General features: G+C 36.9%; 2 protein-coding genes across 2 annotated transcripts; both read left to right on the top strand.

Moving 5' to 3' along the window:
* The first annotated feature begins 836 nt into the window (after positions 1-836).
* Positions 837-6,767, top strand: LOC109099030 (macrophage receptor MARCO-like). The gene is made up of 17 exons (XM_042730685.1): positions 837-996; positions 1,250-1,351; positions 2,302-2,411; positions 2,519-2,606; positions 2,749-2,802; positions 3,415-3,468; positions 3,669-3,767; positions 3,860-3,904; positions 4,058-4,138; positions 4,567-4,629; positions 5,163-5,258; positions 5,345-5,389; positions 5,475-5,528; positions 5,633-5,650; positions 5,769-5,816; positions 5,958-6,122; positions 6,230-6,767. The coding sequence occupies exons 1-17, from the start codon at positions 879-881 to the stop codon at positions 6,358-6,360; spliced, it is 1,371 nt and encodes a 456-aa protein (XP_042586619.1). The 5' UTR covers positions 837-878; the 3' UTR covers positions 6,361-6,767.
* A 5,717-nt stretch (positions 6,768-12,484) lies between these two features.
* On the top strand, positions 12,485-15,407 carry LOC109099028 (homeobox protein engrailed-1a-like). Its single transcript, XM_042730684.1, has 2 exons — positions 12,485-13,353; positions 14,629-15,407. The coding sequence occupies exons 1-2, from the start codon at positions 12,913-12,915 to the stop codon at positions 14,941-14,943; spliced, it is 756 nt and encodes a 251-aa protein (XP_042586618.1). The 5' UTR covers positions 12,485-12,912; the 3' UTR covers positions 14,944-15,407.
* Positions 15,408-17,571: the final 2,164 nt, after the last annotated feature.

Below are 17,571 nucleotides of genomic sequence, written 5' to 3'. Positions count from 1 at the left end.
CAGTTGTAAGTAGTACTGAATGACCATAGCCATAACTTTCCCACCACCCACTTTCTCAACTCAACTCAAATTTATTTTGTAGATCACTTTGAAAAATCCCAATGGGTACCAAATTAGAGTACCAAAAGTAAGCAAATACATACAGTCAAAAATACAACAAAAATTCATGCAATTTACAAGACAAAAGCTAAAGAAAATGAAATAGAGGAGTGGTATGTGACCCTGGACCACAAAACCAGTCGTAAGGGTATTTTTTATTTTATTTTTTATTTTTTTTATTGAGATTTATACATCATAATAAGCTGCAAAAATAAGCTTTCTATTGATGTATGGTTTGTTTGGATAAGACAATGTTTGCCCAAGATACAACTATTTGAAAATCTGGAATCTGAGGGTGCAAAAATAAATAAATAAATAAATAAATAAATAAAAATATTGAGAAAATTGCTTTTAAAGTTGTCCAAATGAAGTTCTTAGCAATGCATATTACTGTTTATGGTGGGAAATGTACATAAATATCTTAATGGAACACGATCTTTACTTAATATCCTAATGATTTTTGGCATAAAACTAAAATCTATCATTTTGACCCATAGAATATATTGGTGGCTATTGCTTCAAATATACCCGTGCTGCTATTTATGACTGGTTTTGTTCTCCAGGGTCACATATCGTTTCTAATATGGGCATTTTATGCTTACTCCTGCTACTTTAGCGCAAACTTCCTTTTACTTAGGAAACTCATTGGAACAATTTCCTCTCCATCTCTTTTGTCAGATGACTGACATTTTGACGAGCCAGCATATTTCCCCTTTTCTTTGGTAGTTTTTAAACTGTCACCCTGATTGTGTACAGGTCAGTGTGTGGTAGAGTGACTGATGGAGACCAACGTGGATGAAATTGACGGGAAGACATCTGTATTCAGCAAAGCAAACCCTCTTTATGACAACACCATGAAGCTCCATGAGGCCGACCACTATGACTTCCAGCACAGTGGTAAGACAAAATGGTATTATTCATATTAAAATGTTTTAAAGATTTAATCGAAACACAAGTGCAATACAGAAATTCTTAAAAAACAGAGAATATATATATATATATATTTATTTCTGAACATAAAATCAAATCTCTGCTTGAAAAATGACTAAATGAAATTAAAAAAATAATAAGTAACTTAATACACAGTTTCCTGGAATTTTTCATTCTAATCAGTTGTGTCATTAGTGTTTGTACTGTATGTGTCTTATAGAGCTAAAGACTAAGAAACCAGCGAAAAACCGTTATGGTATTACTGTTCTCATACTGTTTTTCCTGCTGCTGATTGGACTGAATTCTTTTCTGGCCTATAAAGGTGAGATGTACCAGAATTAAAGTCACATATAAAAAGCTATATATTTCTGTACATACAAATTATCAAACCAAGTGGCATTTATTAAAAGAAAATGAATATAGGCAAACTTTATTTGGAATAATAAAAGTATAGCGAAACTGCAATAAGTATTGTGTCCTTTTAAGGACGTGAAACATTATTGGATCATTTTGATATTTAAGAGAATGAAAATTCTGTCATGATTTATACACCCCTCAAGTTCTTCCAAACATGTTTGAGTTTCCTTTCGCTGCTGAACACAAAAGAAGATATTCTGAAGAATGATGGTAGCCATTGACTTCCATAGTACAGAGGAGGGGGGACAAAACTATGGAAGTCAATGTTTGGTTACCAACATTCTTCAATATATATTCTTTTGTGTTATGCAGAAGAAACAAATTCATACAAGTTTGGAACAACATGAGGGTTAGTATATGATAACAAAATTTCATTTTGGGGTAAAATATCCCTTTAATGTGATTATCTACACCTGTGCTTCCTCTGATAGGACATTTATGTGAGCTTCATACATACACTAAAACACAAAATAAAAGAATTTAAAAAAAAATCACAAAACACAAAACACCAGCTGATTAAAAAGACATTGAGCAAACATATATGAGATATTTTGTTATATAATGCAATATATATATATATACAATACAATACTATGAAATTTAAAGTTACCCAACATACATCCAATTATATTTCTATGAAAGTGAAAGTGACGTGACATACAGCCAAGTATGGTGACCCATACTCAGAATTCATGCTCTGCATTTAACCCATCCAAAGTACACACACACAGCAGTGAACACACACACACCGTGAACACACACCCGGAGCAGTGGGTAGCCATTTATGCTGCGACGCCTGGGCCTGTTGTTCCGTGATTAAATCTGCTTCATGCATATGATGTGTATTGTGTGTAGTCTTCACTCTGGAGGCTTGGGTTCACCTTCACTGTACATCAGCTGATGCCAAAACAGAGGAACTCAAGTCTGCTGAGGGATTCAACCTGGGCAGCTCCAGTTCAGATCAGGTACATACACACATGCATTCATGTCTGTGATAAAAACATGTGCACACATATATGCAGAGAAAGTCATATTTTGAAAGAACTGCAGGTTCTCTGTGTGTGTTAAACAGGAGTGTCTCTCTGATCTGTGTGGGAATAATGGGACTCTAGAGGAACTAAGGACTCAACTAAACCAGCTCAACATTAGTGCACATAGAGGTACACACACACACATTGGGTTTCCAAGTTTTATGGGGATATTTTATAGACATAATGATTTTTAAACTGTACAAACTGTATTTTATATCCTCTTTTGCAAATCCTACCCCGTGAGATCACTATTTTTCTTCATATATTAAAGCCATAGTTTGTCCACCTGGTCCATCTGGTCCACCTGGCAGAACTGGATTACAAGGTAACTGCTTCCATGATGACATTTAATGATAGTAACATTATAAGAATGCTATTTTGTTAATTAAGTGTGATGTTCATGATGAATTTGTCTAGTACTTGTCTGAATGAGGCCTCCGGGTCATGGCACCAATGTAACAGATCCTACTCGCACCATGGTAAGCAGGATTCAAATCAGCGTCGTGATGAGAGCACTAATCGCTAACATGTCCTCCGAGGGCAGATGAGGGAGGTTTACCCACACAATTCTTCTTAGTTGTTCTTCTCCATTACATTATTAATTGTGTTCAGCATTACTTCGTTATTTCCAGAAGGATACCAAGCATCTGTGAGGCATCCCAAATCACTAAGAACCTGTCCCCAGTTTAAAGGGATAAATAATGGCAAGCAGGAGCAGCAGAGCTCAGTGACCAGAATAGAGTCAATCACTTTTCCCCTTCCTTCACAATCTATGTGTTTTCAGCTCTCCCTGCTGGTCAAATGAGACATAAACACTAAACTAAAGCTGCAATTTGACCTTTGGTGTCAAAGGTGATCCTTTATCCCAACATGTGTGTGAATAGCTTTTTTGGCATTTTGATGTCAGTATTTATACTCCAGTTGTGTTCTGTATCAGGTCCTCCTGGAATACCAGGGATACCGGGACAGAAAGGAGACACTGGCTCACCAGGTTAGTGTATTTTTATATATCTGTATGAATTTGTGTGGAATGGATGTAGCATTGTGGTCTGTGTTAATTTTCCATACATTTTAATGTGCTGTATTGGCTTGGCAAATAATTGCTAAAGCATACGCTGCTTTGCTGCCTACAAGGAAAATGGTGCAAAACAAAACAATGTTAATTGAAAATATGAATTTTCTCTCCTTCAGGTCAGGTAGGTGAGACTGGAGCTCCAGGTGAAAAAGGACAGAGAGGAGACAAGGGACTAGCAGGTGAAAGGGGCCCGGCTGGCATGACAGGTCCACCTGGTAATCACCTTCTCACTTTCACACAACTCTCACCCCAATTTTAACAGTATAGTAGATCCATATCTCTCTATGACTGTTACTTCTGTCTCCAGGTATTCCGGGCTTGAAGGGGGATACAGGAGCGAGAGGAATAATAGGTGCTTGTTAATGATGATCAAAGGCCATCTGAATAATTCATACTGTAATAAAACAAAATCTATGTTGTGGAAATGCCTTGCACATTTATCCATATGAAAGTTTTAGTATTGCTTTTATGAAATCCTGTCTGGTATTTTCTCTGTGCACACAAGGTTTACCTGGGACTGACGGTCGTCGAGGTGCAAATGGAAATCCTGGTATCCCAGGAACTCCAGGGCTCCGTGGGCCACCAGGTATCATCTAAAAGATTTTATAGCTTGTCTAGAGGAGTTAATTTTATAACTACTAAGCATGTTGAAGTTGTTGTCACGGTATTCTGGGTCATTGCAAGGTTAATTGTTGCCCTAAGTCAAAATAACCAACCATATTTTGGCATTCTGATAACAAGACATGAATTTTTTTCATATCTTTTTGTCCATCAGGAAAAATTTTATGTTTAATTATTAACTGTTTAAGTATAACCACACCTCCCCTCAAGAAGTCTTAATCTGTTTAGTCTGAACAAAACTAATAGTGATGCTTGCCTTGATAAGTACCACTAATAATAAACCCTGGTCAATGCAAGACTTGTGTTCTATGTTTAACACTGTTTGACACATTGTAGTTGAATATTTTCATCCATAATCTTAATCATGTATACACTAAAATATATCTTCCTCAGGTCCTAAAGGAGACCCAGGTGCCAGAGGTGAGAGAGGAGAACAGGGATCTTCAGGTCCTAGTGGTAAGAAAGCCCAGATCATTACCCAGAATGACCTAATTTTTCAATGTGTCAAACAAGCCTATCTCTCTGTTAAGGTTATTAACATAGCCAGTCTAGGGACTATTGCCATAAAATATGGTATACTTAGGTTTATCTGAAATAGCTGATACCACAATATTGGACAAAAGCTCAGTCATATAACTGCATAGCAGCTTCACTCCGGAATCCATTATACAGAAAAGTAATCAGTAGAACATATGTGTAGACTTTGTAATCAGATTTTCGATTATAATTATTATTTTCATTGATAATAAATTCATATTGTTTTACAGAAAGTATTTAATTCCAAGTGTCTACAAAACTCTTATTTAAGGGATTTGATGCCACTAACTTGGCAAGCTTCACCAAATACAGAGATCAGTTTTTCCTAACAAGCTTACATTGTATCATCATGGTACCTTTGTTTTGAGGGAGAGTGGTGTATCTTCACTCCCTAATTTTTTTTTCATTCCTGATTCATTTGTGCCCTAACCTGTTTTTGGTTGATCTTTTAGGGTCTCGTGGTCTGATGGGACCTCCTGGTCTGCAAGGACCTCCTGGAGAAAAAGGTTCACCTGGACCAAAGGGAGACACTGGTGTTGGCATTCCAGGTATTGTAGGAGTGCTAAGGACACATGCACATAAGAGTGATACATGGCATTACACCATTTATTTATGGGCAAATAATTGTTTTCAGGGCGCCAAGGACAACAGGGACAAAAAGGAAGTCAAGGATTGCAAGGTAGTCTAAAAACAAACACATAAACAGGTGATAAACATTGAGTTTATATCATATAGCTTTCATCTGAGTTTGATGTTGCATGTAGGTGTCCCTGGACTTCGAGGTCCGAATGGAGAAAAGGGCAGTAAAGGTGATTCGGGTGAGTTTGTTAAAAAATATTATTATTGACAAGAAATCAACTTGTTTGAAATCAATGTGTGTTTCTTGAATTTCCCTCATCTTATCCTTTTGTCTGTCTTTTAGGCCTAAGGGGAGCTCAAGGTATGTTTTGGTGCATTTTGGGCATATCTGTAATATCATTGAGTGCACAGCATCTGTGTGATAATAACCTGTTTGTGAGTAAATTAATTGTATCTAAATGTATGATGGTCTTAAACAGGTCAGAAGGGAGAGAAGGGTGATGTAGGACCCCGGGGTAGCGCCCCTGGTAATTATTCTACAAACACTTATGCATACTACTGTGTGTAGCATTTATTCACTCAAATAATTCCAATACAAAGATTCTTGTATTGTTTTCGGAGTTCTACTTGAATGACAGTGTGTCTCACATATGTGTATTTGTCATTAGCTGTGGTTCGTTTAGTGGGAAGTTCCAGCCGAGGAAGAGTCGAGGTGTTTCATGAGAATGTCTGGGGAACGGTGTGTGATGACAGTTTTGATACTGTGGACGGTTTGGTGGTGTGCAAGATGTTGGGTTTCCAGAGGGCAACTCAGGTGTTCACGGCCGGTGCAGGTGATGTATCCATCTATGGTTAAGAGTTTTCCGTTAATGGTCCAGGGGTTTACAGGCTATGGTTTCCAAAATACTCTCACAATGGTCTTGCTGTGTATCTGCTGCAGGAACTGGACGCATCTGGCTGGACGAGGTGAGATGTACCGGAAATGAGAGAAGCATTTTTGACTGTCCACATGCAGGAATAGGAGTTAACAACTGTAACCACAGCGAGGATGTGGGAGTTAGCTGTGCCTGAATAAAAAGAAGAACACTTCTCACACAAAAAACTCATTTTTGCTCCTTGACTTTTTTTCAACTGGTGTTTTTTGTGTGTGTGTGATTTTTAGTGGATGTATAAAGTCAGTTCTCCTCACACATATGCAGTCATCAAATTATCTATATTCCACAAATGTTGCATCATTGCAAACCAAACTTCTTTTTGTCAAAATGTTATGCTTCAAAAGTGTTCATGGTGTTATCAAGGCAGCAACATCCATGCATTTCTGAGTGGGATTTGTGTGTGCAAATATATTTGGCCTATGTACAATTTGAATGTATAAATACCACAACAAACTCATCCATGAATACTGTGCTATCTTAAAACTGTCCTAACTCATAACACTTACACACAGCAAATTAAAGTGCTTAATTTTAACTTTAAAATGTGTCATGTTTTGGTTTCTGTACAGTCAACACTCTATGGTTCTCTCACGGTCCTAATCAACAATTATCATTCAGAGGGTGTCTCTGCTCCTGTTCTCTTCTCCAGGGACCTCCTCTCTCCAGTCCTTCCCTTCTATCTCTGTGTCTGTCTGGCCCCTCATTAGCTGTGGGACCCTGGGTAAAGGAAGGGTGGGCTTGGGAGTGAGGTCCTCTGAAGGGGTGAGAGGCCACACTAATAAATAAATGATGCAGTCAGTGGCAGTAATAATAATGAGAGAGGAACAGATATGTTAGCATTTATAAAGAGCTCCGGTCCACTGGGAGTGAGATGCTTATTAGCTTAACTGGGAGACTCTCACTCAAGGCTTTTTTAAATTGAACCCGAATCTGAGATCTGATCAACACCAGAGTGTATCACTTACAGACAATAATGGCTGGTCCAGCCATTTGCATAAAATAAAATAAAATAAATGTTGACAGTTACGCACCTAAAATGGGAGCCTAAGCACCATAGACTTCACTGTGTGGACTTCTCAAATATCTTTTATGTTTGTTTTTACAAATGGAAATGTGACTTAGGAATAAACTTTGTTATCTGTGCAACAAGTGGAGTCAATTAACACAAAGTTTTATGGAAAACTTTAGAATCCTGAAGATGTTCATTGAACCTAAAACTTGTGCAACATAAGAAAGCATTTTATTTATTTTGGAAAAATGTTTTTTTAGTGAGTGAATAAGGAAGTATAACTGCTGAGGTTTCTGTAAAAGTTGCAGATGTGTGTTTATATGTGGGTGTGGAGAAGCATTATGGTGTAAACAGAGAGGCAGTATAGAGAAAGTGCTTGATAAAAATCTGCTGACCAATATTTCCGGAATGTCCTAATCCACTAGATCTGAGCATTTATGTCCTGTACGTCAGCTATTCATGCACTCTCAGAAAAAAGGTACAATAACAGTGAATGCCACAATAAAATACTTGAAAAATACACCTTCAACAGATCCATAGCTTCCTGGTGGTCATTTTGTCTCCTCAGTTAAAAATCCCCCCAGTTGTTACAGAAAAGATTATATAACATAGTATAATCATGGTCAGTGCAAACATGTACTTGAACTCACTTTCTTATGGACTCTAATTGCTCCTTGCTAGTCCAGTCAAAGAAGTATAATAATAAAGATGAAGTCTACTGTCTGACTCCAAGCACTGCTCGGTGCTCACAGGTGTCTGAGGAGTAGCATCTGGAACTTCTTCTGCGATGACACTTCTCTTGGTTAGTACAAAACATAGGTTAAAAGACATTTCTGGCATATTTAAGATAAATATTCAGTTATTCCTGTATGTCTCTACATGCTAAGTCAGGGGTGTCAAACAAAATTCCTGGAGGGCCGGAGCCCTGCAGAGTTTTGTTCCAATCCTGCTCTGACACACATAACATGTACTTTTCAAATTAGCCTGAAGGACTTGATTAGTTGGATCAGGTGTGGTTAATTAGGCTTGAATCTAAACTATGCTCCGGCCCTCCAGGAATTGAGTTTGACACCCCTGTGCTAAGTGTAGGAGCAACTAAAGTGGCAACACAACTGTGATTCTGCTTTTGTGGTGGCTGTGCTTTAAAATTAAATTATTATAATGTTAATTCAAGTGATGAAGACTTTTGAAAGTCTGACAGAAATCAGTGTTGAGTACTGCTCTAAGGTAAACTCCCGCCTGCTTTAAATGTTTCAAAATTATTACAGTTTTTCTCAATCAATTTGACACTTTTCTCCAATGCAAAAACTGACGTCAAAAACTCAGAGAGTAACCTCTATGCTTTAGCTGCCACATCCTGTTAGAGTCTGTGTTGTCCTGAGCATGATGTATGACAATATGATGCTTCAACGCAAACAACTACACAGTGTGTTCTCTATGGGTGTTTTGCAGTGATATACTGTTTTGCAAACTAGTGTTTTGTGTCAGCTGTTACAAAATTGTGTACTGCTGTATGTTCTATTAGCCAATTAAAATCCAAGATTAGAGCTTTTTATTTTAATCTATTATTATTGCCAAATAAGTACGGTTATTTAAGCTGGCGTCATTTGAGAGTTTCACCTCTTATGAAACAGCTTTATATTTAATTGTGCAAGTAATCATTTTCCTCATGAAGAGTCCCATGACTCTGTTAGATGTTTTTTTTCTTAAAGAAAGACAATGCTACTTTCTGCTTGCTAGTTGTCTTTGTTCTGCACTGAGTCACTGCAGATCTAATGCTAATGTCAAAAAGTTGTCAACTTTCACTCATTTAATTGACTAATTTCATTTCCCTTTTTGCTTCCTGAACCCTGAACTCTACTTATTTATTTCCTCTGACTTCCTTTTCATTTAATTATTAGGATGAACTATCCTATTTTAAAATGTCTGATTGTGTAAATTCAACTGTGAAATGTTTAATCACAACATGCATTCATGTAGCATTGTGTATTATTTGATAATAACTTAGAAATGAGAATTAATCCAAGGGTAAAAACTATGCATTCAGTACAACAATTCAAAATTTTAGCTGAGTACTAGAATATAGTGCAAAGTATGTAAAACAACTTAAGTACAATGGAATTAGTTACTCATGTCAAATTATAGCAGAGAGAAAGTCAGTATGCACTAAAAATAATTAAAATAATTTTAGGCTGTGCCTAATGGACATAATCCATTTTTAATTTTTTTTTTTTTTTTTTTTTGGTCCCACCTGTTTAGAATTGTTTAATTATTTTTTTAAGTAATATTTATTTTACAAAAAGTATTATTATTATTTAATAAAAATAGCAGGCCTACTTGTTATTTAACAAGTATAATACGCATTATACTCACGTTAGATTTAGTTAATAGTTAGTTCTTGGTTTAGGGAAAGTTCTTGCCATGTTGAAAGGATGAAACCTTTATATGGACATCTACAGATGAACACAATCAGGTCTTTCACTGCCCTCTTTTGGTGTAGAGACGTATGACGAACAGCGTAGGCTAGCTTTAGTCGGTGATAAAGGAAGTATCCTATTAATTACGGTCCAGCTTGGTTAATCAAGTTAAATAAACGCTTCTGTGTTATCATGTGCAGGTCGTGGACTGTGTGATCATGTTATTCCCTGGTCTTACATTAATGCAGCAGGGGAAAGTGTTAGACAGCAGAAGAAAACTGGTTGAAGAGAATCATTGACTAAATGCACTTTGTTTACGCCAATAATCACTTTTACAGAGTCGCATGTTTTCTTGTAAAAGTGCTGACAATATAGTGAATAGGTCTATAATATAATGTAGTTACATTTAAAGTGATTTTTTTTACCATCCCTTTTTAATTATCAGACATAGAATACAGTAAATGACTTTGCAATGATCAAACTGCATTGACACATCATGCCTTCTTGTCTTTGAAAACACAGAAATCAGAATTCACGCGTTACCTCGGGGTCTCTGATCACTTCCATGCAAGTGCCAAGCTACTTCAGAACTGTAGCGTCAATATTCTAACTGGCCACGCGGGGACGCAGAATACAGCTTCAGACCCTCCACACTCATATTTAGTCATATTCATCAACGTCAACCTTGTATGCAAGCCCAACAAACAGATCATAATTTTTGTTAAAAGTGATTCCATTATATATTCTGCTGATGGTCTGTTAAAACTAGTCTTACAACCAGGAGACTTTGAGCATGTTGCATGAGGGATGTTTTAGGCCTATATATACGAGTTTATTCAATTTTATAATATCTCAGACATATTGACCTTGCGGTAGCATATGTCACAGTAAATACACGAATATAAGTAGCTAATTTTACAATAACGCTTTTTAATAACACCAAATGTTCTAAACCCGTTGTGTTTAATGCTCCGAATTTTCATAAAGAGATTATGACACTGTGCTTTTTTCAGTCTTGGGATATGATGGCACAACAAGTCAGGCGTTTAATAGCCTAATTTATGAACTTAAGCCTAGTCCTTACTATATCTGTGGAAACATAGGTCAAAATAGCTATGGAATAGAACAGAATAGAATAATATGAACACCTTTTGAACGGGCCACATCTGTTCTGCGAGTATGAGACACATTCTTCACGCATGACTAAGAGCATGTGCTCTGCCCAGCCACAGTGTGGACCCCAAAGGGCCTCCCACTCTACACGGTAACAATATCTGTGATCGTTACTCGCTGTCTACTTTTACACACCTTTCCATGGTCCAAATGTCTAAACGGAATGGCAAGAATAAGGCACTGGCCTATACAAAGCATGTTAACCAAGCAAAAAAAAAAAAATTGCATGCCTCGTTACTGTCTCATCGCATTTTGCATGTCACAACAGGTCCCATAGGCTTATTCAAACTGAATTTTTAATTCTATTTACTTTAAATAAATATCCACTGACATTCAGAAAGATTATAAGTTACAGTTCATGTTCAAAATAGGCCTACCACAAATTAAGGATAAGGATTTTCCTATTTACAAATTACAAGTCTCGAAAATACCTGATATTTTGGGATATGGCCTGGTTATAGTTATAGTTTGTGAAACTTTAAACTAAAAATAAATAAATAAATAAATAAATAAATTGACACTAAACCCATAGCACAACCTAAGGAGCTATTCTGTGAATTAAGCAGGGGTCGTTTACATTTTGTTTAACAATGAAAAAATACATTTATCATACTTTTTACTAAAGTTCTGGCACGTGAGCGGTAAAATTAATCACAGGACATTTAGCTGTCAATTAAGGCATTTATGCAAATAGAGCTTTTGGTAAGGGAAGCCTCATCAGGAGGTTCGCGCATTTGAGGCTGCCGCAAAGCTGGTTTGATTGAACGGTTCTTGCGTACATTGTGGCAGGCGCTTTTAACTGTGCTGTATGATGAACGCCCAGTTGATCGCGGTGAATGCACGCTAATTAAAACCTATAAATTATGTTTTTATAGGAGTTCTTAAGGCGCGTCTTGCGAGAGAGATAGTGGACTGTTCAGCCATTTACCGCTTAACCGACGCCGCCTCACAATAGCCCACTCTCCAGAATGAGCCGGCAATAGCCCTAATTATAAATTAATTAAGTGCAAACAGATAATTCTCGCGATAAGTATTTCAAGCACCCAGATATTGAGAACGAGGCTACATAGCCTATGCCAGTCTGACTTCACTCGTCCTGAATGAGATCTAAATTAAATGCTAACTTATTATTTACACAGTGACGTAGCCTATGTAGGCTACTTGTTTTAGTAGGCTATATATTAGTAGCATATGCTATAGCATTACGAACAAGCATATAGTTTAAATATAAATTAAACATTCAGTTAGTATATTTTAATAGCCTATAGGCTATGAAATAGAAGTGGTAATTATTATTTTAGCATCAATTTTATGCTATATTATTTTTATATTTATTTTTTTTATTTTATTTTTCCATTTTAAATTAAGGCATTTGGAGACATTCTATACATAAAACTGATTTGGCTTTAAATATGATGTAGGCTAGTTCATTTTCACAAATGGTTTTCTGATCTTTTCTAAGTTTTTCAGGCTATTTATTTATTTGTGTCTTATAACAGACATATCACTGTTTTTAACAATTTCTTCTCATAAGCTGCAAAAAGCTAAATTTATTCGAAGATTTCTGTTTCATTTCAATTCTCTCCTCGCGTTTATGGGTGAATTTAAGCGTGACTGCAGGAGGCAGAATTCAGCTACCAGTGCAAGAGCTATCTCTGTGCCGTTGGATATCTGTGAGCACAGGCGCGGAACGGAATTGGACGCTGACACACGTGGCAAAGAGCTCCTTTGTCATGGATAGGCTCCCCTCTCATCTATGTGATCTGATGTGTTTCCGGTTAGTGGCCACTAAGAGTGGTTGTGCACGAGTAGAGTCCAAGAAAAAGAGGTGTCAAACCCAGGTCTGGCAATGCGGAGGGTGTAGGAAAGCCGCGTACCGTGCGCTGTCAGTCCTATCCAAAGTGACAACACGCAAGCGTTATCTCTCCACTACATGTCAACAAGTTGACTTACAAAATGTACTCACTTTCGCGGGAAATTAGCGCGTTGTCATGGATACCTAGATAACGTTGTCCAGTCTTTCGTTATATTTGGAACGGAACAAGTTACAATCCAACCACTGGAGCGAATATCAAAGAGGGGAGCTGTTATGGAAGTGCAGCGGGATCAGAGCGAAGATGACATGAGCGTTTCTCTGTCACCGAGCCTGCCCTCTCCACCTCTGCTCCCGCTGCAGGCTGCGCACCACGCGCACAGAACCACCAACTTTTTCATTGACAACATCCTCAGACCGGACTTCGGCTGCAAAAGGGAGCATCCAACTGCCCCCAGCACTCCTTGTCCGGATTCCAGCTGCAGTGCCGACAGTGCTTCATCTTCTGCCTCGTCCACCGTTTCGTCTCCAGCCAGCGGAAGGCATCCCGAGGCAGACGAGGCCGACAGGGGGAACGCAGCAAAATCTGGGGTCGTCTCAGCGTCACCCGTTGCTCTGAATAGCCCAGGTGAAGCCTCCTCGCCCAGTAAGGACACTCAACAGCTTATGTGGCCCGCCTGGGTTTATTGCACGAGATACTCTGATCGACCTTCATCTGGTAAGGCTTCTGGTATAATATAATACACTTTATAATACTACTAACAAAAATAATACTCTAATTTTCTTTCTGTATAGGCCACATGTTTTGTTGCATGAACCAAAAGCAGGGAAATTAATTTATAGGCCTATCGAATATCGTACTTTCGATCGTAGAAATATTACACACCATAATCATAGAAAAAATAATGCCTCGTCTTCATCAAACCAGACCAAATTTACCAAGTTAAGAAACATAAAATAGGAGGTTTTATTTATTTTATTTATTTCGTTTTACAGCATGCACGATGCAGACATAACACTCCACCGATGGTTTCCAAGGAATTAAGATTTACATGTTATAGCCTATATATTAATAAATAAACGTCGTTTAGCCTAATAATAAACGTTAGATGTTTACAAGATAATTACAAAATAACTAATAGTGCCCAATAAATATATTTAAGTCTACGAAATGGACAAAATAATCCGTTTTAATAAAAGCGGGAAAAAAAAACTTTTGCGTGTGATATAACTCGCATTTTAGCGTTGAGTCTGTGATTTTGTGCTGCCATATTATTATTATTAGTAGTAGTAGTAGTAGTAGTATTATTTACAAGACCTCACAGCCTATTTTCTTTTAGTGTAGGTCTATTTATTTTAATATCGTAAATTTGATCCCCCTTGGTTTTTTTTCAATACACCGTTCATAATTGAAATAAATAGCCTAAATAAATTCCTCAGGAAGGTCACATATATACTGATATTAATAGGCCTAACCTATTTCATTTTTTTTTAACCTACCTCTGTTCCATCAATATTATTATTATTTTTTTTTTTACTTTTGTCGCTTGGCTTGCATTAAGACAACTTCAGGAGCACGTTAAAACGAATATAATTTATTTTTCCCCTTTTTTTTCAGTAACAAAATAACAATTTAGTTTATATGCTGAACTACTCGTGTTGTAATCGCCTATTATGTGTAGAAGTTTCATTATTATTTTCCCACAAACTGAAGCAACGATTCGCGTAGCCTATTTTTTATTTCTGTTTATTTATTTATTGGACAGGGTCAACAGAGTTAGTTCTGTAGTCCATGTCAGTTCTTAAAAGGCAACATAAATTTATAAAGATTATTATTGTAAAAGGTTATAAGAATTTTGAAGTTTATTTATTCTAGTGATCACAGGCAACAATCCTCAACACGCCACTTTTGTGTGTGTATAGTCCAAAACGGCTTTGGCATTTAATGAGATGGTTGATATTCATGGATTCGTCTCATTGTTGTCTCCACACGGCCCAAGGACCCGGAAATTGAAAAAGAAGAACAGCGACAGTGAGGATAAACGACCCAGAACGGCGTTCACAGCTGAGCAGCTCCAAAGACTGAAGGCTGAGTTTCAGGCGAGCCGCTATATCACGGAGCAGCGGCGGCAGGCCCTGGCGCGCGAGCTCAAGCTGAACGAGTCGCAGATTAAAATCTGGTTCCAGAACAAACGAGCTAAAATCAAGAAAGCCACCGGGTTAAAGAACGGCCTGGCAATGCAGCTAATGGCGCATGGACTGTACAACCATTCCACCACCACCGTTCAAGAAGACGATGGCAACTAGAAAAGACACACAGAGAGAGAGAAAACAGGAGAACCCGGAGAGAGAAACAAAACTCTAATTACTTGACAAAACGTTATAAACGGATATTATAGGTACTTTATCAACCTGTTTGGACGAGCGGGTGATTTTTTAAAATACAAATATGTGAAACCATATCTCATTTTGATTTTGAGGATGCTATTAAAATCTAAATGGATCGCGCTGCTTTTTGTTTGAAATCTATTACCAGTCAAATCAGACACTTTGCATTTTATCTAAATGCGTTTTTATTTTTTTTATTTTTTTGCGCTGTTAAAAGCCATATTTCCTCGTGCCAAAGATGTTATTCGATTAAAGTAGATAACAGTTTTTTTTCTTTGATGATGGGACTTAGGATATAGATGGGAGACTTTTCTGATATTATCAGATATTATTCTTTGCTAGATATTTAATACTGTATTCAAATAAACCTCTTTTGTACATGCAAAACGTGGCGTCTATTTTCTCCTTATTTTGCCCTAATAGCCTAGTCTGGGTACACATTTTTATTTATTTATTTATTTATTTATTTATTTATTTATTGTGTTGTACCGTGAATCAGAAACCAGAGCTCCAACGGAGTAACCAAAGCAAATCAAACTTGCGTCGTCAAATTAGTTTCGCCAGTGTACCAAGCTTCTCACAATAAACGACTCTCAATTGTCCTTTTTTACTTGACAGGCTGCGCGGTTCATATCTGTAATGTATATAAAACACAAAATGCATTAACATTTTCATACACAGATAGCATAATAATTTCACCAGTAGTCTGATGTAGGCTATTTTATATTAAAACTAGGCTATCCAAAAATAATTACATTGTATCTACAATACGGGCCTATTTAATATAGGTTTTAATATAGTTTAATATAGGCCTACGGGCTGAGCTAAAGTCTATGAGGATAAAGAAATTTACACATAGACCTCTGTTGGAAGACAAAATCATGGTGCAAAGTTATTTTGTTAGCTGGAAGAATATGCCTACACTTTTAATAATAATAATAGTAATAGCCCTAAGTTTTAACAAAATTAGCTAGCCTGTTTTAATAAGGAAATGTAAGCCTTGCTGTTTGATGTTTTCGCCGGCCATCTCTGTTTAGCTGTGGCTTTGAGTATTTGAGAGCAGTATGTGACTGTGTCGGTGGTGTGTTGTGGGCATGCCGTGGCTTTTTTGTAACCGATTAATCAAACCAAAGACGACAGAGAACCGTGAACACCTTATCCTGATGGGAATCACTGTTTGTTTTCTGAAGCTCTCTGCCCGGGGCAACATTTTGATGCGTCACATGGCATCTTCTTTGGACCTGCAGCGTGCCGTTGTTGGATTCGTGGTTTTCTCACACCTTTGTTGTCTCCACCGCTATATGGTCCTCAGCGCGAGGCGCGCCTGGGCAGGCTCTGCGGAGCGCAGGAATTAACTACTGTCAAGTTCAAAAGCGAGTTACTCTTGATTGAGATCTTGGCCTGTAAATCGACGTTTTTCCTCAAGTTCTAAAAACCACAATAGAAATAGCCCTCAAAATATGATTTAGAAATAATAAACTAAGGGTCATGCCTAACTCGTGTGAACGTTTTAAAGGAATGTCTGCAGGTTTAAGGCCTAGAAATCGACGCAAAAGTTCCAGTTTGGACAAATAAAGCATGTTGTTTTGCCGTTTACAGCAATCTTCGCATTCCATAACTCGACGCTTTGCTAACTCCTGCTAGAAAATCAATTTTGCGGAGCATTTGGAAGCGAATAAGATGAGCAAATGAATGTTGTTCGCCGCCATCAATCAATGCCTCTAGATTTGGTGTAACCTATGAATAGACAACATCAAATAAAAATTACAAAATAAAAATTGGGGGCTAATGAACCGAGGTAAACTACGACTAGGTTGCTTTCTCAGTTGTTCTTTATGTAGGTAGATTTTTTTTTTATTATATATATATATATATGCATATGGTTCTGTTCCAAAATTCCAAAATTATTGTTTACCAGCACTGCAGCTTAGGTTGCTTCATTTATTGCTTCATGAAATAGGCCTCTTTAAGATTTTATTATTATTATTTTTTTAATTAAAAAGTCTGTTTCACTGCTACATTTTAACATTTTAAATACAACTGTTGTGGAATAATTTATAACGATTTAAGCAGCATTATCCTTTCGAATAACTTGCTAGAAGCCTGTAGTGAAAAAAAAAAGAAAAAAAAAGAAAAGAAAAAGTAGACCGGCCAAACAATGCAAACATATATAGGCCTATTATTCACACAGTGCATGCTGGGAACAAGCTGAGTGAAACCATTTTTAAGTGCGGGGCTATTTGAACTAAAATAATTAATTATAAATTTAATTAATTATAAACTAAATTATAGTAATATAAATAAAACAAAACATCCTACAATAGGCCTTATAAATAATAATAATAATAATAATAATAAAAAAAACATGAACAGATTCTTAAAATAGTCGAAATGTTTTTAATTTGAATAATTTAGCTATATAGGCTTAAAAAAACAATTTGCATTTTATTCTATAGTTCTTAAAAGAAATATCTGTGCTGGTGCTTTCACGATCGCAGAAAATCATTTATATGTGTTGCTAACATCTAGCTCATAAAATATAAATCA

This window comes from Cyprinus carpio, chromosome B9, assembly GCF_018340385.1.
Source record: "Cyprinus carpio isolate SPL01 chromosome B9, ASM1834038v1, whole genome shotgun sequence".
Lineage (NCBI taxonomy): Eukaryota > Metazoa > Chordata > Actinopteri > Cypriniformes > Cyprinidae > Cyprinus > Cyprinus carpio.
This window is presented reverse-complemented; position numbering and strand designations above follow the sequence as displayed.

Coding starts and splice junctions, on each gene's coding strand:
- LOC109099028 (XM_042730684.1), top strand. CDS start 12,913: ATGGAAGTGCAGCGGGATCAGAGCGAAGATGACATGAGCGTTTCTCTG. Junction 13,354..14,628: donor ACTCTGATCGACCTTCATCT/GGTAAGGCTTCT, acceptor TTGTCTCCACAC/GGCCCAAGGACCCGGAAATT.
- LOC109099030 (XM_042730685.1), top strand. CDS start 879: ATGGAGACCAACGTGGATGAAATTGACGGGAAGACATCTGTATTCAGC. Junction 997..1,249: donor CTATGACTTCCAGCACAGTG/GTAAGACAAAAT, acceptor TGTGTCTTATAG/AGCTAAAGACTAAGAAACCA. Junction 5,817..5,957: donor ACCCCGGGGTAGCGCCCCTG/GTAATTATTCTA, acceptor ATTTGTCATTAG/CTGTGGTTCGTTTAGTGGGA.